Consider the following 25266-nt stretch of genomic DNA (forward strand, 5'->3'; position numbering starts at 1 on the left):
GGTCTGGTCCAGGGAGGCATCAGCTGCTGGTTTACGGGACTTACCACGAGATCCTCTCGGAGTGGTGGAGACGACCTGGCCCCTGCCTCTGAACCTCGCCACACGAAAGGACTGAGAAGAGGGTCCTGTGTAAGAACTTCTAGCAGGTAGCGCAGCCGACGGCAGATAGGTAGACTTTCCCGCTGTGGCCTAGGAGATCCATTTATTTAATTCGTCCCCAAACAAGGCATCACCCGTAAAGGGAAGATTTTCTACATCCTTTTTGGAATCAGCGTCCGCTGACCATTGACGTAACCATAAAGCCCTGCATGCCGAAACAGCCATAGCAGCATGGCAGTAGTGCGCACATTTATTTTACACAACTCCTTTATAGCCTCGCTCATAAAATTAGCAGCATTCTGTATGTGCTGTAGCAGAGTAATGACCTCTTCCCGGGGCAGAGAGTCTAGACCATCAATAACAGAATCAGGCTCCTTTACCATCACCCTGGAAATCCACCCACAAACTATTGTGGGGCGCTGTGCTACACCCGCTGCCGTATAAATTGCCTTGAGAGTGGTCTCAATTTTATGGTCAGCTGGTTCTTTCAGGGATATAGCCCCTGGTACCGGCAGTACCAATTTATAGTCTGGTCACAGACATGTCGACCGACGGGGGATTTTCCCAGACCTTCCTGCCCTCAGCGGTGAGGGGAAAAGTAGTTAAAAACCTCTGGGGAATTTTAAATTTCCTATCAGGGTTCAACCATGCTTCCCTGGCCAGGGAGTTTAACTCTTCAGACACAGGAAAAGTGGCTGAGGACTTTGGTCTAACATACAACTCCTCATGTGGTTCCGACTCCTGATCCGAGATGTGAAGAACCTCTCTAGCAGCAAAAATAAGGGCCTCCACCTCTGGGGACAGAGAGCTGTCCTCATCCATCTCATCATCATCCACATCAGGCTGATCAGAATCAGAAACAGACTGGAGCACCTGTGTCACGATCCGGGTATCTGGACGCCATTTCTTACCCATCAGATGCCTCCTAAGGCTGGCTCAGCGCTCCAGGACCGGATTCCATCTGTTATCCTGATGTGTACATTCCTGTATCCTCTCCTGTCACTCTGGGACGCTGTCACAGTAAGCGCCATATTACATCTGGCATGGCGTCTCCCGCGGCCTCCGCCGCCGTCCCTGAGCTTCTGCATGCAGAGTGTCAGAGTGGCGATTACGTCAGCCGCGGCCTCCGCTGTGTCCGCGTGGTTGGATGTGCACTTGTCAGCCTGGCGTCTCCTGTCTCCAGTGGCCGGCGCCGCCATTACTGTTTTCATTACCACATGGATTACAAACCAAACTTCCCTCCAAGTGTCTGCATGGGCGCAGCCATCTTGGATTCTGTCAGCTGATCATTTCCTCCAATCTGTTGTCAGTATTGTTAATCTGCATAATTGCCTAGCCAATCCCTTCCTTGCTGCAGGTATAAATACACTGTGCCTGAGCAAGGAAGGCGTCAGTGCTTTGGTTGTCAAACCTAGTTCCTGTTTGTCTCTCTCCTGTGATTGTCTTCCAGGTTCCAGCTCCTGTCTCAAGACTTCCACCATAGAGACCCGCACCAGCATTCCACCTGCGGTGTAGCCTGACTCTCCAATCCATTGTGGATTCATCTGTTTCCAGCTACAACATTACCTGCTCCCAACTCAGCTTCCAGCAGAGTACAGCTTCCCTTAAAGGGCCGGTGTCCTTTCTACACTTTACCACTCTCCACCGGTATTATTATTTCTCCGCTCTCAAGTTCTACATTTCAGTTCATATTTCATCGCTCCCAAGTTCATTTATTATTTAACTGGTTCCAGCCAGTATCCACTCCGTGCTAACAACAGTCTGGTTCCAGCCAGTATCCACAGCAGCTGTTTTATCTTCAGCAACCCAGCTTTTCCTGGAACACCAGCTGGCACAATCCTGGGTTATCTCCATTGCTACAGTCGGGCCTGGTAAGGACTTTCCATCTAGAAGATCATAAGAACTATCTCACACTACCAGTGCCCTGTGGCTCCTGCCATCCTGTAGTACCCAGGAACTGTATTTATTCTTTGCTGACTTTTACGTTTTCTTTTACTGCTGCTGTGTTGCGGAGTTGTCATAATAAACATCATTGACTTTTATCCAAGTTGTCGTGGTCACGCCTTCGGGCAGTTATTATTCATGTTACTTACATGTCCAGGGTTCTGATACAACCTCCCAGGTTCCGGTACATCTCAGCCCCTACAACTGAGGCTGCCTCCCGTCAGCTCAGGCCCTCAGTTGTGACAATGCTAAATTCCTTTGTCGTATAACAACCTTTTATGAAGCTAAGAACACTGTACGCTGTTTACTTAAGAAGTACCGTAATGGTACGCTAGTTGCGTAACGATCGCTCAGCCGTAGGCGAGACGCTCAAGCGTCACGTTCGCTCACGGCCCAGCGATCACAGGACACGTTATTGGTTATGTCTAGGGTAATGATTCGCTATGGCGTAGCTTACGCTCGAGACCACGAGGAGGTCACCAGCGATGCAGACGCTCACAACACTATACCTTTATGATAAAACCTTATACCAATGAAATACACTGAATACCTTAATGTGAGTACAGGGTGTAAGTGCAACCTTGTGTAACCTGACTGACTACAAAGCTGCTTGAGCGTCACCGACACTCAAGTGAACACTTAACACTATAGGAAATACACAGATGCTGGTTTAGGTTCCAAAGCCTATTAACTGTATTATATCTAATATACTTGTAAAAGGGGATAACAGTACAAATGATACACTACAATATAACAAAGACTTCCTAACCACAGAACTAAACAATAAATACAAAAAGACAATACTACACTGACCTAAATGCAATACAATACAATACTATCTAATACAATACAATACTAGCCTAGTCTAGGGGAGATATGAGAGAACAGAACAGAGGGAGAGAGAGAGAGAGAGAGAGAGAGAGAGAGAGAGAGAGAGAGATTGGCTCACAGAAAGACAATGATAACGGAGAGAAACTTACGCACAAAGGGTATAATCGCCTGCGCCTCGATATCCAGCTCCCGGCTATCAGCAGATAACCGTTGATGAGAGAGTGAGAGCTGGATGTGGTCGGCCTGCCTATTTATGCCCCACACACAATGCAATCTCCTGGTCCTACAATCCCATTGTCCATTGGCCGAAGGAATTCGGCCCTGCATCATAACAAAAGGTCATAGGGTGATTCATACAGGTGGGCTGTGACGATTTCCAACAGCTCAGGTGGGTGGGAAACTGGGTTTCCCGCCGCATACCTGAGTATGTGTGATTAATAGAAATGGACATAAACTTCTTATGTCCATAACTATTCGCACGAGCGATTAATACGCTCCAAACCAACACCGGAATATTGCTAATTAAATACTCTTCCGATGGGTACCAAACACTGCTGTATGATTCCTGTTAGACCCTTCGTACGATATAAAGAGGGATTCCTCAGCTCTGGGACATTGTATTTTAACCAAACTTTCAGAATCTATCAAAGGGACCATGATCTATAAAATACATTATTACTGAAAATATGTTACGATTGAGTCGCACGCTACGACTATATAAACTCTACCGTAAATACGCATACCGCGCCTGCGAGTGCACGCTATTGCGGGTATGCGCCTCCACGGGAGAGCGTACGCACGCGCAGCGCGGACCAGTGTGCGGTGCAAATATGGCAACGTGCATTGAGACATTTTTCTGACTTTGACAGTCCACCCTTTGGCAGTCAATAATAACTGCCACAAAACATTTAAGGAGAAAAATGTAAGTCAGGGGTTAATTGATTTCCATGGTTGGGTAAGGGAGGAGAGAGGAGAAGGTGTGAAGAGGGTATGACCTAGTGAGATAGCAGAAGCATGTGTGTATGAATCCATGTTTGGGGGGTCATGTATCATCGTGCCGTACGTGTTGTAAATCAAGCTTCGAGGTATTGCGAAGTATACATTTGAATTCCTTCTTATCCTGTGGTACAGGTCTGTGGATGGGCTGTCAAACTTTACCGAGCTCATTTCGGCTGTGGTTGTAACAAAATGGGGATGCACATTTTAGTTGATGATACATGAGTGGGGGAGGTATGTGGTTGCTGATATCTGTGCCTGTATTCCCTATCGTCTATGTGTGTCGTTACCTGAGGGTTGTAGAGATGAAGATAAAGAACACTTACGAAAAATGCAATGATATTCTATGTCAGGGAAATGTACATCTGTTGTTGAAGTTGTGTTCGGTATCTGTTGAGAGTCGTCTTCTTTGCGCTGTTTTGCTCCTTAGGCATGAGCAACAAGCTTTGTCAGTGCCATCAGATTTACAAAAAATGTTGGGCTAGCGTGAGTTTAAAAATACTAGGGAAACTGGGGATCCATGGCAAAGTTCATCAAGTGTCCATATTTAAAGTTGTCAAATCTTCTTCTTTGGTCAATCCGTTGTCTGTATACATCTCGTCTCGTCAGCTTCCTCGTCCAAAGGGGTCTTTGTATCTTGGAGAAAAGCAGAAAAACAGGTGAAAGAAACGGACCGTATAATCGCATTTTCATCACATCCTGGTTTCTATCATTGGGTCATAAATCAAATCCAGGTTAATTATGGTTTCCTCACTCCTCAAGCTCATCACTTTTGTACTTTGTTTGCACCTCATTAAAGCCTGCCCGCATCTAAATATCAATCCAATCGATATAACGACACCCAAGATACATAGTAGAAACTTTCCAACATCCATTATGACTCCTTGAGCCCACTCTCCCAAACCGGAGAACCAATTTCGCGGGTTCAACCATGACACCCAACCAGTCAGCTCATTACCTACAGCAGCAAGGGTGAGATTGTGTTTTCGACGAAATTCCCACTTCAATTGGAGAATATCGTCCATCTTTTGGTCTATGACCTCTACCGGATCCTCGGTGCTATTCGTGATATACGTGCAACACTTTATGCCGTACTGTGTTGCCAATGTAACACAATATCCGCCTGTTACTGCTGTAAGATAATTAAGAACCATCCTATGCTGAACTAGTTCTGTTTTGTAAGCTTGAAGTTCTCTTCCAGTGTATCTAAACGTGTCATCATACATTTCAGTGATATTATCTAACAAATTGGCGAGTGCGGAAATGTATCTATAATTCATCACTCCTCGAGCGGTACGAGTGAAATCTAACGCTACCAGAACCTGAATCCCGGTGGATTCATGGATAAGATCAGAGGCCGGATGCTCTAACCTTTCTGACAGTTGTCTTTTAACTCGGTGCTCGTAATGAGTGTGAGTATAAGGAGCTTGGGCACCACGGTGTATGTCCTTCATTTTGTCATGTGTAACAGTCATCACTTCAGGCAATACTTTTCCAATATAACACAATCCTTCAGAGTTTGGGGCAAGCCACTTGTACGCCTTTCTCCCGCATATGAAATATGCGTCATCGGGGAGAACATATGGGACGGAGAAGGACATGACCATGTTACAAACCTTCCAGGTGAAATCTCCTGACCCTAATTCTTCCATCTGCTTAATGCACGTATCAGTTTGTACGATATGTGCACAGTATCCTGGTGATACCTCTCCAACTCTAGTAATCCTATTTCCTAAGGTATATCGATACCGAAAAGATTTTCTCTACTGGCTATGTGGCGTACCAGCTCTGTATCTGTAGGCATTCTATCTGCTCTGTGTGAAAAGGTCATGGTAAGGTTGCTCCATGACACTTCCCAATTTCCCGGTTTTCTGGGATTGGAGATATTGAAACATAAGAGGGACCTATCCACATGGTATTGGTGGAGCTTCAAACTAGGAGGGCTGGAGATATTAAACCTCCGGTCCACCGGTCTCCCACCATTTAGCTCAAGTACCTCCCCTAACGTTAAAGGAAATGGTACTAGCCCTGATTTGCTGTGACCCTGAGGTACTTGAGAGCATACCCAACAATCTGTTTGGTTTAACACGTTACCCACTAAGGAGTGATAGTCACTCAATGGATGCCGGTCTATATGGATATTAAAACTAGATTGGCATTTCTTTATGCATCCATCTTCAACCAGATTATCACAGAGCCTACAGATACAATTTTCTTCAGCTAACAATCCATCACAATTTCTTCTATCGGATCGTTTTCTGATACTCGCCTTTGCTTGTTGGTTTGGTTGATCTTGGAAAACTACGCCTCCATCATCATAATCGGAACCCATTCCAGAACCTCTTTCGACCTCTATGGTACTCTCGCCGGAACAGACTGCTCTGGTCAACATCATGGTTAACATCAAAATCCGGATCACAGTCTCTTGGGGCAAGTCCATCTTTGAGGAGGAAATAGAGAAGAATGAGAAGGGGGAAAAAGAAATTTTAAGGGAGAGGGGCTGGGAAGTGGAGAAAAACAATAAAAGGGAGAAGGGAGTCGACAACTGCTTTCGGTCTTCAAGGCTCAGGTGCCGCCTCAGTCCTCCTGGAACAGACACTCCAGTGATACAACCTCTACCGTCTGTTCCTTATCACGGGACTTCTCTGGATCAGCAACCTTTTTGCAGTGGGATGAATGGACCCAAGTCTCTCTCTCAGCCACCTTCAATGCTGTGGTGCTAGTCAATAAGACCTGGTATGGTCCTTCCCATCTATCAATAAGACAACCTGAGCGTAGAAAATTTCGTATCATTACATAATCCCCAGGTTCAATGTCATGACAATTACTACCTGGTAAATCAGGAATCACCAACTTCAGATTATCATTTTGATTCCTCAACTGTTTACTCATGTTAATCAAGTACTTTACAGTTACTTCATTGTTACATTTCAAATCATCCTGAGGGTTAATCATGACATGCGGTTGTCGACCAAACAAGATTTCAAAAGGAGACAGATTAAGAGGGGACCTGGGAGTGGTTCTGATGCTATACAAAACAATGGGTAAAGCTTCTGGCCACGTCAATCCTGTCTCTGCCATTACTTTACTCAATTTATTTTTAATAGTGCTGTTCACTCTTTCGACCTTCGCACTCGCCTGTGGACGGTACGGAGTGTGCAGCTTACTATCAATTCCCATCAACTTACACATTCCTTGAAAGACATCACCTGTAAAATGGGTACCCCTATCACTTTCAATGATTCTAGGGATACCATATCTACATACAAATTCCTGCACAATTTTCTTAGCTGTAAACATAGCGGTATTTGTAGCTGCTGGAAAAGCCTCGACCCAATTCGAGAAAACATCTATACAAACAAGTACATATTTCAAATTTCGACATGGGGGCAATTGAATGAAGTCAATTTGTATTACCTGGAAAGGGCCGCCGGCAGGTGGGATATGGGATGGTTCTGTAGGTATTGCTTTTCCAATATTCTTTCTCAGACAGGTAAGGCATGACATTGCTCTTTTACCCGCATGAGAGGAGAATCCTGGGGCGCACCAGTATGCTCTTACCAATTTGCACATCCCCTCCTTGCCTAGATGAGTCAGCCCGTGAGCTGCCTCAGCCAGACATGGAAGGTATGCCCTGGGGGCCACTGGTTTACCATGTCCATCCGTCCAGAGCCCTGAGGACTCCTGGCCATATCCCTTTGCCTTCCAGACTGCTCTTTCCTGTGTGGAACACAAATTCTGCATCTCACACAACTTCTGTGTGTTGATGGTATTAAATACCATCAACTGTGTGGTGTTTGTCCGTGTGGGGGTAGCAGCTGCAAGCTTTGCAGCTTCGTCTGCTCGGCTGTTACCAAGGGATACTGGGTCTTGGCTATATGTATGTGCTTTACATTTGATAACAGCCACTCTGTCGGGTTCCTGTATCGCTGTTAGAAGCCTTTTTATGTGAGCTGCATGCGCTATCGGTGTACCAGCTGCCGTCATGAAATTTCTGAGCCGCCATAGCGCTCCGAAATCATGGAGTACCCCGAACGCGTATCTGGAATCGGTGTAGATATTGGCTGACTTACCCTTAGCCAATTCACATGCTCTGGTTAGGGCGACCAGTTCAGCAACCTGGGCTGAGTGAGGTGGGCCTAGCGGTTCCGCTTCTATGGTGTCTTGGTCATCTACGACTGCGTATCCAGTACACAAGTCTCCCGAGTCTGACTGTCTGTGACAACTACCGTCCGTGTAGAACTTGAGTTCTGCATCTTCCAGTGGATTGTCACTGATGTCAGGCCTTGCGGTAAAATTTTGGGTCAAATATTCCATACAATCATGTGTATCTTCCTTTGCATTAAATCCTCCTTCCCCATCACTCTCACCTCCCACCCTTTGTGCCTGACCAGGCACACCTGGGAGGAATGTTGCAGGGTTTAATGCGCTGCATCTCCTTATGGTGATGTTTACGGGGGCCATTAATGCCAATTCCCATCTTGTAAACCTTGCTGATGAGACGTGTCTGGTTTGGGCAGAATTCAATAAGGCAGATACCGCATGCGGTGTATGGATTGTGAGGTTGTGGCCTAGCACGACATCTTCGCTTTTTGTCACTAGCAATGCTATCGCCGCAACGCTACGCAAGCATGTGGGGAGGGATCGCGCTACCGTGTCTAGCTGGGCGCTGTAGTATGCGACTGGCCTGCTGGCGTCACCGTGTTTTTGTGTTAGTACACCTGCTGCGCACCCAGCACTTTCTGTTCCGTATAGTTCAAAGGGTTTCCCATAGTCTGGCATACCTAGTGCTGGTGCCTGCGTTAGGCACTGTTTGAGTCTCTCAAATGCTGTTTCAGATTCGTCTGTATGCGAAATCCGATCAGGTTTGTTTGAAGAGACCATTTCCTGCAAAGGTAGCGCCAATATGGAAAACCCTGGGATCCAATTACGGCAATACCCACACATTCCTAAAAACGTCCTGATCTGTTGCTGGGTTTGTGGCAGTGTCATGTCTCTAATGGCTTGGATTCTATCAGCGGTCAGGTGTCTCAGTCCTTGTGTTAGACAGTGTCCCAAATATTTTACCTTAGCTTGGCATAATTGCAACTTGTCTTTGGAAACCTTGTGACCTGTGTCTGAAAGATGAAACAGGAGCTGTTTCGTATCCTTCAGAGATGCTTCCAGTGAATCTGAACACAGTAATAAATCGTCCACATACTGTATCAATACTGATCCACTGTCTGGTTGGAAAGACTGTAAACAATCATGCAAAGCCTGAGAAAATATACTTGGACTGTCTATGAAACCTTGGGGTAACCGAGTCCACGTGTATTGGACTCCTCTGTATGTGAATGCAAACAAATATTGGCTGTCAGGGTGCAGAGGTACCGAAAAGAAAGCGGAGCAGAGGTCAATAACAGTGAAAAATTTGGCAGTGGGAGGAATTTGCATTAGGATGACAGCTGGATTTGGCACTACGGGGAACTGACTCTCAACTATTTTGTTAATCCCCCTTAGATCCTGCACTAGCCTGTAACCCCTCCCCCCACTCTTTTTAACAGGGAAGATGGGACTATTTGCTGTGCTGGACGTTCTTACTAGAATGCCCTGTTGTAGCAAGCGCTCTATTACTGGGAAAACTCCTAACTCCACCTCTGGCTTCAGAGGATACTGTGGGATTTTTGGAGCTATCCTACCATCTTTTACTTGTACAACTACTGGAGCTACGTTTGCCATTAATCCAGTGTCCTGTCCATCTTTTGTCCAAAGTGACTCTGGTATCTGAGATATCATCTCTTCTACTTGGGATGGATTCCTATTTGTCATAATGGAATGTGACATTAATTTTGATGGGGAGTCTAACATGTCTCGTACTTCCTGAGCGTGACTCTCAGGAATGTCCAAGAATACACCTTCAGGAGTACAATAAATGACGCAACCCATTTTACATAGTAAGTCTCTCCCCAGGAGATTAGTTGGTGCCGATGCAGCCAGCAAAAAGGAATGCTTGGTATGCAAAGGCCCTATTGTAATCTCGGCTGGTTTGCTAACAGGGTAGTGCTGGACTACTCCTGTTACTCCCATGGCTGGAATTGTCCTACCAGTGGTTCTCATGCCCACTGTCGAATTTATCACTGACTTGGCCGCCCCTGTGTCTACAAGAAAGTTTAAAGTTTTACCAGCCACATTGATTGCAATCTCTGGTTCGCTTCCAAGACTGGCAATCAACTTAACTGGCTGCAGATTACAGGTATGGCCACACCCCTATTGGGTATGCTGACCTCCCTGAATCCCGCTGGCAGCAACTACTTGTGAGGGAGTTAGCTGGGAACTACCAGAGGCATGCCAATCTCTGTTCGGGGGATATCTTTTTGTTTCCCCTGTATGTGGCTCAAAACTCCGCCTCTGTGGACCCTGCTCCCAATGTCGTGTGTTGTGTTGTTGTCTAGGGGGTTGAAAAGATCTTTGTACATTCTTTGTTCTACATTCTCGTGCAAAGTGTCCCGGTCTGTTACAAGAAAAACATGTTATTACACTTGCCTTACCCACAGGATTCGGTGGTACATACGCAGGCTGCCTTGTGGTCAGCGCCTGTATACTTACGGACATCAACTTATCACTTTGCGACTCTCTGTGCCTAGTGATGTTTCTGTCGTGATCAATAGCAGCCTCTCTCAAGCCGGACACTGACAGACCTCGCCAGCATGGTTGCGTGGTCTGAACCCTAGTCTTTAATGTTTCCTTTAAACCATCCATCAGTACAGATACTGCTACTTCCCGATGGTTTGGGTTGGTCTTAATGTCTTCTATACCAGTGTACTTTGCCATTTCTAATAGTGCCCGGTGAAAATATTCTGTTGCCGTTTCGGACTCCTTTTGCTTAATGGAAAATATTTTATTCCATTTAACAACGGCTGGGAAATACTCTTTTAGCTGTAAATTTATCCTTTTTACATTATCCTTGTTGTACACGTCTGTAAGCGGTACATCTTTATCCAATGCACAATCAGCTAAAAACTGAGTTGCATCAACATTGGAAGGTAAACAAGCTCTTAGCAGTATCTGCCAATCCTTGTTGTTGGGTTCTACAGTGTTACCTAGATCCCTGATGTATTTTTGGCTAGCAACTAAATCCTTCCTGGGGTCAGGAAATTCGGACACTATTGTTCTTAATTCCATTCTGGAAAATGGAGTGTACATGGCAATGTTCCTTATGGGAGTGGCTCCAGACACATCTGTTTTTCCATTGGGAACTGCTATTACCCTTACAGGAGCAATTCTAACAGCCTCTTCCTGTGTAGATTCTACAGCTTGTTGTGGTACAATTGTTTCAGTGTAGTGCATGGTGCCGTACTTACCCGTTGACACGACCTCACCTATCCCTCCGCTAGGGGCTTTCACTAATCTCGTGGGTGTCGCTGTGCCTACTGTGGTCTCTGCTATGGTGGCTGCAAGAGAGAGAGCTGAAATTGTTGCTGAATCGTCTTCTTGATCACACTCCTGAGGAAGGTTCAAAACAGGGTACATCTTGCACGGGTTAATACTTGCATGAGTTATTTGGTTAACATCATTAACATTTACAGTGTTACTAAGAGTTTGTGTTTTACAACCCAGTGCGTTTCTCTCCGCAATCAACTTCTCTCCTGCAATGTATGGTGGAGGAGGAGCTGTGGCAATCAACTTCCTGACTGCCCCAGATCCTGCCGCCAGAGCCAAACCTCTCTGTATCTCACCTTCCTGGTGCCATAACTGTAAACAATCATGATGTTGAATTCGTCTCTTTGTTGATTTTACGAGACATATCCTCCTCCTTAAATTTTGTAACACTTCTGGACTGAAGCTACCTATTCTTGGGAATTTGTCCCTGTCTTGTACAGTCATTCTCTCCCATTCATCACATAAAGATTCGGTGTGAATTCCATATTTTTCACACATTACATATCGTGCCGACCCAACTGGTCGGTTCACAGAATCAACCTGAACCAGGGTTGATCGCCCCCTACCTGAGCAACTGGCCCCCATAGTCTGCAGGTGTTGCTTAGTCCTCCTTGGATCTCTGTATCAAGGTTTTCAGCAAGCCTTTACAGACAACCAAATTACTCCACAGTAGGCCGGCGGTGGCGGTTTACCGAGTACCCCACTCACTCGCCCACCTCGACCAATACGACCTGATCACACCGATATGGTGCTGGCGTACTCGATACAGGGCCCCTATGGAACCTTCAGTTTACTGGAACATATGAGGGTTACCCGCAGGACACTTACTCTTTCCAGTAAAGTTGGGGTTGTTAGATAGTTCCTGAGTGACCAGCGAACTTCCCTTCCAAAAATAAAAAATTACACAAATCACGTCAGAATGTACAGATAGCGTTTGTGACCACTTTACTCTAATGGTATTAGGTCAGATTACTAACTACTGCACACAATTACGTGTGGTCCAATCGTTCAGTACACGAGCACTACTTGTCATGTACTGAAAGATCAATGGAATCGATGTTTCCGGCCGCGATTCCTTCAGCAAGAGCTTATGGCCTATATGGGTTCTGCACCAACACCCCAGGCGTTGTGCCACTGGACTTTTATAGCGGACCTTTTACCTTACGACCTCCTGGTCTGTTACCTTATGACCTCCTGGTCTTGTTACCTTATGGTCCGCTATACTCTAATGCTCAAATATTATTTAACCAGGGATGCCTCCCTGGCCACCGTATATGTCACTTACACGTATGTCCCTTGACGAGTACCCGGCTTTCCTTTTGGTTCCACCTTAAAGTTATATAAACTTTTGTATACAAAACACACTCACTCAACACATGTACACTTTTGTTTCTATATCTATTTCTGCGCAGAAATTGTCTTTAGGCCAAAAGTGTTACCAATTAGGAGCAGGATCTGTTAAACTAAATTTCAGTTTTTCCAAAAATAGATTTGCGTTATTTACCGCTTCGCGTTATCTACCGCTGTGCGTTAATTATCGCCTTTGCGTTACTTCACTTTATCACAACTTGAGCTACGTGGGCGTAACCGGACGCTACGTTGCATAATGTACACTGCGTGCGTCTGCCTTTTGGATTGCGTACGCTAGTCTTTGTTAGCGACACGTGTACGCAATGCAAAGGATCCACCGTAACACAATATATTTTTATCAATGTAAATGATCCCTGATCATCTACCGCAATCCACACTGACTGCCTTGTATCTCAGACAAACCGTGTGTTGTTCTATACTTTAACTATTACCTCTACTATGAAATAACAGCAAATCTCTTTTTAGCACTTTCTATCAACTATAAAATTTGGCAAACAGGAATAGTGATATACGAAAATGAAACAGAAAATGCAGATATATGTATGCGTGCGTGTATACGCAAGACAGAAGAGAAATAAAACAGTTTTAAAAGACACAAGCGTTTTGTTCTTACTTCCGGTTCCCGGATCCTTCAGCACTCTTTATCTAAGCGAAGCAGACGCTTATCCCGTCAGCACTGTGAGACAACCTCCCACCCTTTGCTGGAGGGATAATGTCTGCTGATCTACCTAGTGCAGATATGAGAAGGATAGGACGAGTCCCCAATTGACAATGCTAAATTCCTTTGTCGTATAACAACCTTTTATGAAGCTAAGAACACTGTACGCTGTTTACTTAAGAAGTACCGTAATGGTACGCTAGTTGCGTAACGATCGCTCAGCCGTAGGCGAGACGCTCAAGCGTCACGTTCGCTCACGGCCCAGCGATCACAGGACACGTTATTGGTTATGTCTAGGGTAATGATTCGCTATGGCGTAGCTTACGCTCGAGACCACAAGGAGGTCACCAGCGATGCAGACGCTCACAACACTATACCTTTATGATAAAACCTTATACCAATGAAATACACTGAATACCTTAATGTGAGTACAGGGTGTAAGTGCAACCCTGTGTAACCTGACTGACTACAAAGCTGCTTGAGCGTCACCGACACTCAAGTGAACACTTAACACTATAGGAAATACACAGATGCTGGTTTAGGTTCCAAAGCCTATTAACTGTATTATATCTAATATACTTGTAAAAGGGGATAACAGTACAAATGATACACTACAATATAACAAAGACTTCCTAACCACAGAACTAAACAATAAATACAAAAAGACAATACTACACTGACCTAAATGCAATACAATACAATACTATCTAATACAATACAATACTAGCCTAGTCTAGGGGAGATATGAGAGAACAGAACAGAGGGAGAGAGAGAGAGAGAGAGAGAGAGAGAGAGAGAGAGATTGGCTCACAGAAAGACAATGATAACGGAGAGAAACTTACGCACAAAGGGTATAATCGCCTGCGCCTCGATATCCAGCTCCCGGCTATCAGCAGATAACCGTTGATGAGAGAGTGAGAGCTGGATGTGGTCGGCCTGCCTATTTATGCCCCACACACAATGCAATCTCCTGGTCCTACAATCCCATTGTCCATTGGCCGAAGGAATTCGGCCCTGCATCATAACAAAAGGTCATAGGGTGATTCATACAGGTGGGCTGTGACGATTTCCAACAGCTCAGGTGGGTGGGAAACTGGGTTTCCCGCCGCATACCTGAGTATGTGTGATTAATAGAAATGGACATAAACTTCTTATGTCCATAACTATTCGCACGAGCGATTAATACGCTCCAAACCAACACCGGAATATTGCTAATTAAATACTCTTCCGATGGGTACCAAACACTGCTGTATGATTCCTGTTAGACCCTTCGTACGATATAAAGAGGGATTCCTCAGCTCTGGGACATTGTATTTTAACCAAACTTTCAGAATCTATCAAAGGGACCATGATCTATAAAATACATTATTACTGAAAATATGTTACGATTGAGTCGCACGCTACGACTATATAAACTCTACCGTAAATACGCATACCGCGCCTGCGAGTGCACGCTATTGCGGGTATGCGCCTCCACGGGAGAGCGTACGCACGCGCAGCGCGGACCAGTGTGCGGTGCAAATATGGCAACGTGCATTGAGACATTTTTCTGACTTTGACAGTTGTGACAGTAAGCACTGACCTAATGAATCCAGCCGGAGACCAGGATCAAGCGGCCAGGCCGATGCAAGAACTGTCAGCCCGACTAGAACATCAGGAGGCTGCACAGGGCCACATCATCCGCTGTCTCCAGGATCTCTCTACTCGGCTGGATGGGATTCAGACAACTCTCCATGGATCAGGCGCGTCTGGTGCGTCAACCACAGTGACTCCAGCTATAACCCCACCCACCTTACCCATTTCTGCTCCACGTCTTCATCTTCCAACGCCAGCAAAATTTGACGGATCTCCAAGATTCTGCAGGGGATTTCTCAACCAGTGTGAGATTCAGTTTGAGCTACAATCTGGCAATTTTCCCAGTGACCGTACAAAAATTGCCTACATTATTTCTCTTCTCAGTGGCTCAGCCCTTGATTGGGCATCACCGTTATGGGAGAGGTCCGACACCCTGCTATCTTCCTACACTGCCTTCGTGTCAACATTCAGGCGCATCTTCGACGAGCCAGGCCGGGTAACCTCAGCTTCATCCGAGATTCTCCGTTTACGCCAGGGGTCACGTACTGTAGGACAATATCTGATACAGTTCCAGATCCTGGCATCCGAACTGGCATGGAACGACGAGGCCCTGTATGCTGCATTCTGGCATGGCTTATCTGAGCGTATTAAAGATGAGTTAGCTACCAGAGACTTACCTTCTAAGTTAGATGAGCTAATCTCACTCTGCACGAAAGTTGATTTACGTTTCAGAGAGAGAGCAACTGAGCGTGGAAGATCATCTGCTCCAAAATCTTCTGCTCCTCCTCCTCGTCAACTGTCACCATCTAAAGATGAGCCCATGCAACTTGGCCGTTCCCGTTTAACTCCTGCTGAGCGCCGAAGACGTCTCTCCGAGTTTCTCTGTCTCTATTGTGCAGCTCCGTCTCACACCATTAATGCCTGTCCCAAACGTCCGGGAAACTCCAAATCCTAGCTCGCCAAGGAGAGGGCCGGCTAGGAGTAATGATCTCCTCTCCATCTCCTCAAGATTGTAATCTCCCAGTCTCGCTTCAAGTTGCTCAACGTTACCGGAACGTCATTGCCCTCCTTAATTCCGGAGCAGCTGGGAACTTTATTACCGAAGCCTATGTTAAACGGTGGTCCCTACCCACCGAGAAACTTCCTTCGTCCATTTCTTTAACTGCCGTGGATGGCAGCAAAATTTTTGATGCAGTTATTTCTTTAAGGACTCTACCAGTTCGTCTGAGAGTGGGAGTTCTTCATTCCGAACTTATTTCTTTTTTAGTGATTCCAAGAGCCACACATCCTGTGGTCCTGGGCCTTCCATGGCTCCGTCTTCACAATCCTACAATTGATTGGACGACTACGCAAATCCTGGCATGGGGTTCCTCCTGTGCTGAGACATGTTTGTTTAAAGTATTGCCTGTCTGTTCTTCCTCCCCCAGGTCGTCTGATGTTCCACCTCCTCCATATCAAGATTTCACGGATGTGTTCAGTAAAGCTTCTGCTGATATCCTTCCTCCTCATAGAGAATGGGACTGTCCGATTGATCTCGTTCCAGGGAAGGTTCCACCTCGAGGCCGAACTTATCCGTTGTCTCTGCCTGAGACGCATTCTATGGAGGAATATATTAAAGAGAACCTAGCAAAGGGGTTCATTCGACCTTCTTCTTCTCCAGCCGGCGCAGGCTTCTTTTTTGTAAAAAAGAAAGATGGTGGTCTGCGGCCGTGCATCGACTACAGAGGTTTGAACGACATTACCATCAAGAACCGTTATCCTTTACCCCTGATTACTGAGCTCTTTGACAGAGTTAGCGGAGCTACCATCTTTACAAAGCTGGACTTGCGAGGTGCATACAATCTCATCCGGATCCGTGAGGGTGACGAGTGGAAGACCGCCTTTAACACCCGTGACGGACATTATGAGTACCTCGTCATGCCCTTCGGATTGAGCAATGCTCCAGCTGTCTTCCAGCATTTTGTCAATGAGATCTTCAGAGACATTCTATACCGTCATGTCGTGGTCTATCTAGACGATATCCTCATTTTTGCCAACGATTTAGAGGAACATCGTTTTTGAGTTAAAGAGGTTCTGTCCCGTCTCCGTGTCAATCATCTCTATTGCAAATTAGAAAAATGCGTCTTTGAAGTCAAGTCCATTCCGTTTCTAGGGTACATTGTGTCCGGTTCCGGACTAGAGATGGATCCTGAGAAACTACAAGCAATCCAAAATTGGCCGGTACCCTTAACCCTCAAAGGGGTCCAGAGGTTCTTAGGGTTCGCCAACTATTACCGAAAGTTTATACGAGACTTTTCCACCATTGTGGCGCCTATTACTGCTTTCACTAAGAAGGGTGCTAACCCGTCCAAGTGGTCTGAAGAAGCCATGCAAGCATTTCATCTTTTAAAACAAAGGTTCATCTCTGCGCCTGTTCTGAAACAGCCTGACATCGACTCTCCTTTCATCTTAGAGGTGGATGCCTCCTCCGTTGGAGTAGGAGCGGTGTTATCTCAGAGGGCTAAAGATGGCCATTTACACCCTTGCAGTTTCTTCTCCCGGAAGTTCTCCCCAGCTGAGCGCAACTATGCCATTGGCGACCAGGAGTTGCTAGCCATCAAGCTCGCTCTAGAAGAGTGGAGGTATCTGTTGGAGGGAGCTTCTCATTCAATCACCATACTTACAGACCACAAGAACCTTTTATACCTGAAGGGCGCACAATGTCTCAACCCTCGTCAGGCCAGATGGGCACTTTTCTTTTCCAGGTTCGACTTTAAACTCCAGTTCTGTCCGGGCTCTCAGAATCGCAAGGCCGATGCCCTTTCCCGCTCATGGGAGCAAGAAAATGAGTCAGAGTCTTCAGACAAGCATCCTATTATAAATCCGTTGGCATTCTCCACGGTAGGGATGGACTCTACGCCCCCATCAGGGAAAAGTTTTGTGAAGCCGATGCTAAGGAAGAAGCTCATGCATTGGGCCCATGCTTCCCGTTTTGCCGGACATACAGGTATCCAAAAAACCCTGGAGTTTATCTCTAGGTCCTATTGGTGGCCAACTCTGAAAAAGGACGTCTTGGAGTTTATTGCATCTTGCCCAAAGTGTTCCCAACATAAAGTATCCCGCCAGTCGCCTGCGGGGCAACTGGTTCCACTATCCGTTCCCCGTCGACCATGGACCCACTTGTCGATGGATTTCATTACAGACTTACCCATGTGCAACAAGTTCAATACCATCTGGGTGGTAGTTGACCGGTTCACCAAGATGGCACACTTCATTCCTCTCACCGGTCTTCCGTCAGCTTCCAAGTTGGCTCAAGTATTCATACAAGAGATCTTCCGACTCCACGGTCTTCCTGAAGAAATTATCTCAGATCGAGGAGTTCAATTCACAGCCAAATTCTGGCGAAGTTTATGTCAAGTCCTCCAAGTCAAGCTAAAGTTTTCCACGGCTTACCATCCTCAGACCAATGGTCAAACCGAGAGGGTGAATCAGGACTTGGAGGCCTTCCTCCGCATCTATGTGTCCTCCTCTCAAGATGACTGGGTTCAATTACTTCCCTGGGCCGAGTTCTGTCATAACAACCAGTATCATTCTTCATCTGCTTCAACACCATTCTTCACTAACTTTGGATTCCACCCTAAAGTCCCTGAGTTCCAACCGCTTCCAGCAACTTCTGTTCCCGCAGTGGATATCACCTTGCATCAGTTTGCCAATATCTGGAAGAGCGTACGATCAGCTCTGCTCAAGGCATCGTTCAGGTACAAGAAGTTTGCGGATAAGAAGAGTCGAGCAGTTCCTGCTCTCAAGGTGGGTGATCGGGTATGGTTATCCACGAAGAATTTGAGGTTAAGAGTTCCCAGTATGAAGTTTGCACCTCGCTATATCGGTCCTTTCAAGATTGAACAAGTCATCAATCCTGTTGCTTACAGACTCCAGTTGCCTCCCTTCTTAAAAATACCCAGGACATTCCATGTTTCCCTGTTGAAACCGCTGATCTTGAATCGGTTTCATTCCTCACTTCCTCCAACTCCGAAAGTCCAAACTCAACGAGGCGTTGAGTATGAAGTGGCCAAGATCCTGGACTCACGTCACCGTTACGGTAAACTACAATATCTTATTGACTGGAAAGGTTATGGTCCTGAGGAACGTTCATGGACCAATGCTTCTGATGTCCATGCTCCTGCCTTGGTCCGGAGATTCCATTCCAAGTTTCCTCAAAAGCCAAAGAAGTGTCCTGGGGCCACTCCTAAAGGGGGGGGGTGCTGTCACGATCCGGGTATCTGGACGCCATTTCTTACCCATCAGATGCCTCCTAAGGCTGGCTCAGCGCTCCAGGACCGGATTCCATCTGTTATCCTGATGTGTACATTCCTGTATCCTCTCCTGTCACTCTGGGACGCTGTCACAGTAAGCGCCATATTACATCTGGCATGGCGTCTCCCGCGGCCTCCGCCGCCGTCCCTGAGCTTCTGCATGCAGAGTGTCAGAGTGGCGATTACGTCAGCCGCGGCCTCCGCTGTGTCCGCGTGGTTGGATGTGCACTTGTCAGCCTGGCGTCTCCTGTCTCCAGTGGCCGGCGCCGCCATTACTGTTTTCATTACCACATGGATTACAAACCAAACTTCCCTCCAAGTGTCTGCATGGGCGCAGCCATCTTGGATTCTGTCAGCTGATCATTTCCTCCAATCTGTTGTCAGTATTGTTAATCTGCATAATTGCCTAGCCAATCCCTTCCTTACTGCAGGTATAAATACACTGTGCCTGAGCAAGGAAGGCGTCAGTGCTTTGGTTGTCAAACCTAGTTCCTGTTTGTCTCTCTCCTGTGATTGTCTTCCAGGTTCCAGCTCCTGTCTCAAGACTTCCACCATAGAGACCCGCACCAGCATTCCACCTGCGGTGTAGCCTGACTCTCCAATCCATTGTGGATTCATCTGTTTCCAGCTACAACATTACCTGCTCCCAGCTCAGCTTCCAGCAGAGTACAGCTTCCCTTAAAGGGCCGGTGTCCTTTCTACACTTTACCACTCTCCACCGGTATTATTATTTCTCCGCTCTCAAGTTCTACATTTCAGTTCATATTTCATCGCTCCCAAGTTCATTTATTATTTAACTGGTTCCAGCCAGTATCCACTCCGTGCTAACAACAGTCTGGTTCCAGCCAGTATCCACAGCAGCTGTTTTATCTTCAGCAACCCAGCTTTTCCTGGAACACCAGCTGGCACAATCCTGGGTTATCTCCATTGCTACAGTCGGGCCTGGTAAGGACTTTCCATCTAGAAGATCATAAGAACTATCTCACACTACCAGTGCCCTGTGGCTCCTGCCATCCTGTAGTACCCAGGAACTGTATTTATTCTTTGCTGACTTTTACGTTTTCTTTTACTGCTGCTGTGTTGCGGAGTTGTCATAATAAACATCATTGACTTTTATCCAAGTTGTCGTGGTCACGCCTTCGGGCAGTTATTATTCATGTTACTTACATGTCCAGGGGTCTGATACAACCTCCCAGGTTCCGGTACATCTCAGCCCCTACAACTGAGGCTGCCTCCCGTCAGCTCAGGCCCTCAGTTGTGACAACCTGTGGCAGTGAGCGTTTATGTGAAACCACCAGAGTGGGCTGAGAAGCCTTTCTGGTAACTGCTGCTTTTGCCATAGAATCAATAGACTGTTTCAACACCAGTCTCTCCTTTTTAGCTGCAGCTAATTCTGAATTGATATTCTGAATCATGCATTTAAAATTGTCTAACCAGTCAGGTGTCTGTGAACTGTGTCTCTGTGGAGATAAGGAGCATTGTTCACACATGAGCGCTGAAGACGGAGTAGAGTTACAAGCAGCACACAATACCATGTCAACAGACATCTTACAGAACTGTATTACAGCGCATTCCACTGACCAACACCTCCACACAGACCCTAGAGAGCACCTGGAGTGACACTGAGGAGCGGATACCAGCACACAGAACACAGCAGTACAATGTGTAAAATATGTGTATGACACGACAGGAGTGCAGCGGCGACACCCCGCTGGTGTGCTCCCCCCTCTCTATGACCCACTGGTACCAGTGCAGAGTCTTGTAGCAGCGTCGGTCTCTGGAGGAGCAGCGTTCATGCAGCCTGGATGATCCGCAGCAGCAGGAAATAGCGCCTCCCCGCCTCTGGTTCTGCTTTGGGAAGCCCCGCCCCCTGTAATGGCGCGCGGTCCCTAATTCATAGATTATACTGGCCATGTTATTAAAACATCAGAAAATGTATAACAGTACACACAAAGCCTTTAGTAACGGTGAGCACTGCGGGGCATCTGCCCTGAGCCAGTTTGTTCGTGGCAGGCACCGCAGCTCATGGCCCGTGACTGCCGCGTGACTTGCCGCCAAAACTGCACTAGGGACCCGCTAACCGGGACCCCGGTGTAACACTCACCGCACCTGGAACTTCGGCATCTGTTACAGGGTGGCGGCTGGCTGCTGGTGTGGGCACACATACTAACGATGTGTGATCAGTACCTCAGAAGCTCAGTGTCCTGTCAGCTGGAATTACAAACCATTATCCCTCAGGAGGCTGGTTCGGTCCCCCCGCTATGTCCCACGAATCATGTAGCCTGGCTGCCAACCATGGCTACCTGAAAATAACTTAAATAAAAATAAAGGAAACTCTGGAGCTTCAGAGAAATGCATCCGACTCCTTGGGCACATTTTTCTAAACCGAGTCTGGTAGGAGGGGCATAGAGGGGAGGAACCAACACACATACTAAACACACTAAAGTTTTTAAAGTGCCAGGCTCCAGTGGACCCAATCTATACCCCATGGTACTAAAGTACAGAACCCCAGTAGGACGTTAGAGAAATAAGGTTTACAAATAAACATAAAACTAATCTAAAAGTACAGGCAGCCCTAAATGAAACTGCCCAACTTCCATACACTTTCCATACACTTTCATCCACTGATGTCCATGGATTGTAGAAAGGGAGGAGTTACTCTCTTAAAGTTATACTAGTCTAATAAGGGCCAGGTCCTACGGTCCCCTTGAGCAACCAATGGTCCAGTGTCCTCCATGGTCCAATGTCACCCAGATCGGAAGAAAGAGAAATAGGAGTGAACTGTAGAATCTGACTTTCTTATTGGGTCAGTAAGGAACAGCAACAGGATGCACAAATTCATAGAAATTCAGTCTTTAGCAACAGAGATTATGCTGAAAACCAGCAACAAATAGATCTGGGATTGTTATTCATGCAGGAGAGTCTAATCAATGGCAACTGGAGAAACTGGAACTTTCCTGTTAACTTATTGTTGGTAAATAGCATGGTGCAGACAGATGGCATCACTGTATATGTGTAATGTACATATTTCTGTATACTTTGCCATACTGGTTTTAGAGAATTGAAAACCAGCAACTAAAGGATCTCTGTATAGACTGGTGCAGGCACAATAGTCTTTCTAAACAGTCTCGTATTTGTTATGCTTTATTTAGGGATGTAGCTAATTTACCGAGCTACGCCATACAAATAGAGACGTCTGGAATCGCAATCGTTCTTTCAGCAGGATGCGCTTGCGTCCTGCCGCGGGAGGTGAGAGGTTAGGTTTAGGCATTAGAAGGGGGGTTGGGGTTAGGGTGCAGGGAAGGGTATGGTTAGGTACCGGGCAGTGGGGGTTAGGATTCGGCACTAAGAAGGGGAGGTTAGGGTTAGGCACCAAGTGGGGAGGGTTAGGCAGCTTAGAAGGGAGGGTTAGGGTTAGGCACCCACAAGGGAGGGTTAGGGTAGGGAATAGGTGCGGGTTACAGTAATTTCTGGGGGGCTGTCAGGATTCTGATGGTCGGGATGCTGCTGTCGGTATTCTGACCACCAGCATCCCGTCCATCGGGATATCATACTGAATCATTTATTTATAAGGCGCCAACATATTCCAGTGCACTGTACAATAGAGCGATTGGGCCTTGGGCAAATTATAAACAATCACTTATTTAAAGAGATGGCTGAGAAGCGCCAGTATGCTCTGGCAGACTCCGGAATGCTGGTGTAAGTTCTAGTGTAAAACCGCGGCATTTAAATGTCCATTGGCATGAGGACTGCAGCTCTGAGTCCTATCTCCCACTTCATCCAATGCTCAGTTGTTGGCAGCCCAGCATTTTGACCTGTCGACATTTTACGTCAGTATTTTGACCTTGTCGGTATTTTAAATGTCGATATTTTGACCATGTCGGGATTTTGACCGTCAAACAATTGCTGTCGGTATTTTGATTGTCGGTAAAGTGACTGCATCCCTAATAATGCACTGGGTTCTCATTATATAATTTAGCCTATGGCCCAATTACGTTGGGACTGAAAGAGGAAATCTAATATCTGAAGTTTCCAGCACATTTCCCAGTCTCCAGTGAGTAGACTCCTGTGAGAGCTTATTTGTGCACACACACATTCCGTGCACTGCAGGAAGGGGAGGAACTGTACCTGTCATTGATATCATTATGAGTCTAGAAAAAGAAAATACAGAAATATTACACACCAAACATACAGTCCATTTCATATCATCATCTGCAGGATAATTCTTATTAACAGCCTATATAAAAGAGAGGTATTTATCTTAAAAGTGATCTATGTAAACCATTGCAGCAATGCATTCTCCCCTGTACCTGACTGGTTACCGGGTACCAAAATGCCACAAATGTAATTAATATATGACTTTAATTGATTTACATTAAAGTACCTGACAGTGGTACATGACTGGTAGCTAATGACAAGACAAGAAGTGCTGCAAGTGTCTAATTCTCTGTAACTTTGAACTTATCTATAAACAAATCTAACTGCACTTCATCCAGTGAGTGTTACAAGAAAGAAAAGCAGCGCCAGTTAGTGACAGACAATGCACATTACTCTATGTTATGCCTAAACTAGTCTGTTTGGATCTATACATATAATTACACTGTAAAGGTGTCCATATACTAGTGCGATTTTTTCCTTCACATCAGGCAGAAAAAACAGATGAAAAGTGGCAAATCGCAGGTCAATCCGATCTGATGCGCGGTCCCGTGCTCATCGGATCGGAGCCTGTGGATCGCAGAAGCTGCACTATAGATTTTTCAGAGGTGGCGGGCTTCGGCTGCCTTGGCTGGGATCGCATACGATACATCTTGCACAAAAGGACTGCATACGATGTATCACATGCGATCCTGCCATCCGGGAAGCTGACGAGCAGTTCAAGGGCAACGTATGCGACTTGTCCCCTCGGAGAAGTCGCACTAGTGTATGGCCACCTTAAGTGTCGTGTCTGTACATGGCAATTTAAAAACATTTTTTTTAGGAATATACTTCTAGGGACTGCTGGAGACGAAAAGAAAAAAATAGAATTTTTAACTTTATGTTTTTTTCTGGCATCATATATTTTCACTATTGACAACTTAGCGACCTAGAAAGAACCTGAGGTACGTAAGACATGGCTTGTTTGCTAGTTAGTAGCCCCAAGCATCTTTTTGCAAACTGCAAATATTATTTTCAAAGAAATTTCTTGTTTAATGTGTACAATATAAATATACATCACAATGTTGGATGGCACTACTGTCTTTGTAAAATTAGTTCTTCTGAGCAATAACAGACAGCCACACCAGTGAAGACACAGGCAAATGCTAGTTTGTAATAAAGATAAAAGTTTTTAAGACATACATCTGTAAAATGAGAAAACAATTTACATGAAAATATAGACAGTCTGCTGGACTTACATTCAGAAACGCAACAGAATCCAGCTCATCCATCTCCTTAGCTGCTTTTTCCAGGCTTTCCTTTGCTGAATCCACATTCTGCTGAAAACTAACCATCTGATCATATAAGTAGTCCATCTTCATCTTTTTCACCTCTTCAAAGCTCTCCCTCTTCTCCTTATGCCGGGCCACCACTTTCTCAACCATTTCCTCATTCTCCTCCACCAAATGTTTCTCTGCTTCTGCACAATTTTTCTAGGATAGACAGTACAGAACAGGACACTGGCAATGCCTCTTTACTTATATATATATATATATATATATGGGTATATTCAATAAGTGCCGAATTTTCCAACAGTTGGAAAATTGGCACTAATTCGACCTCAGGGGGTCATTCCGAGTTGTTCGCTCGCAAGTGAATTTTAGCAGATTTGCTCATGCTAAGCCGCCGCCTACTGGGAGTGAATCTTAGCATCTTAAAATTGCGAACGATGTATTCGCAATATTGCGATTACACACCTCGTAGCAGTTTCTGAGTAGCTTCAGACTTACTCGGCATCTGCGATCATTTCACTGCTTGTCGTTCCTGGTTTGACGTCACAAACACACCCAGCGTTCGCCCAGACACTCCCCCGTTTCTCCAGCCACTCCTGCGTTTTTTCCGGAAACGGTAGCGTTTTTTCCCACACGCCCATAAAACGGCCTGTTT

General features: G+C 45.9%; 1 protein-coding gene across 1 annotated transcript in view; it reads right to left on the reverse strand.

The window, feature by feature from the left end:
* Positions 1–25266, reverse strand: part of CMYA5 (cardiomyopathy associated 5) — a 162992-nt gene that overhangs the window by 67004 nt on the left and 70722 nt on the right. Inside the window, exons 5-6 of the mRNA XM_063963507.1 lie at positions 24579–24812; positions 23314–23336 (exon numbers count right to left, since the gene is read on the reverse strand). Of these exons, the coding sequence (XP_063819577.1) occupies positions 23314–23336; positions 24579–24812 (257 nt within the window). The remainder of the gene's footprint in view (positions 1–23313; positions 23337–24578; positions 24813–25266) is intronic.

The sequence above is a fragment of the Pseudophryne corroboree genome, chromosome 1, assembly GCF_028390025.1.
Source record: "Pseudophryne corroboree isolate aPseCor3 chromosome 1, aPseCor3.hap2, whole genome shotgun sequence".
Classification (NCBI taxonomy): Eukaryota; Metazoa; Chordata; class Amphibia; order Anura; family Myobatrachidae; genus Pseudophryne; species Pseudophryne corroboree.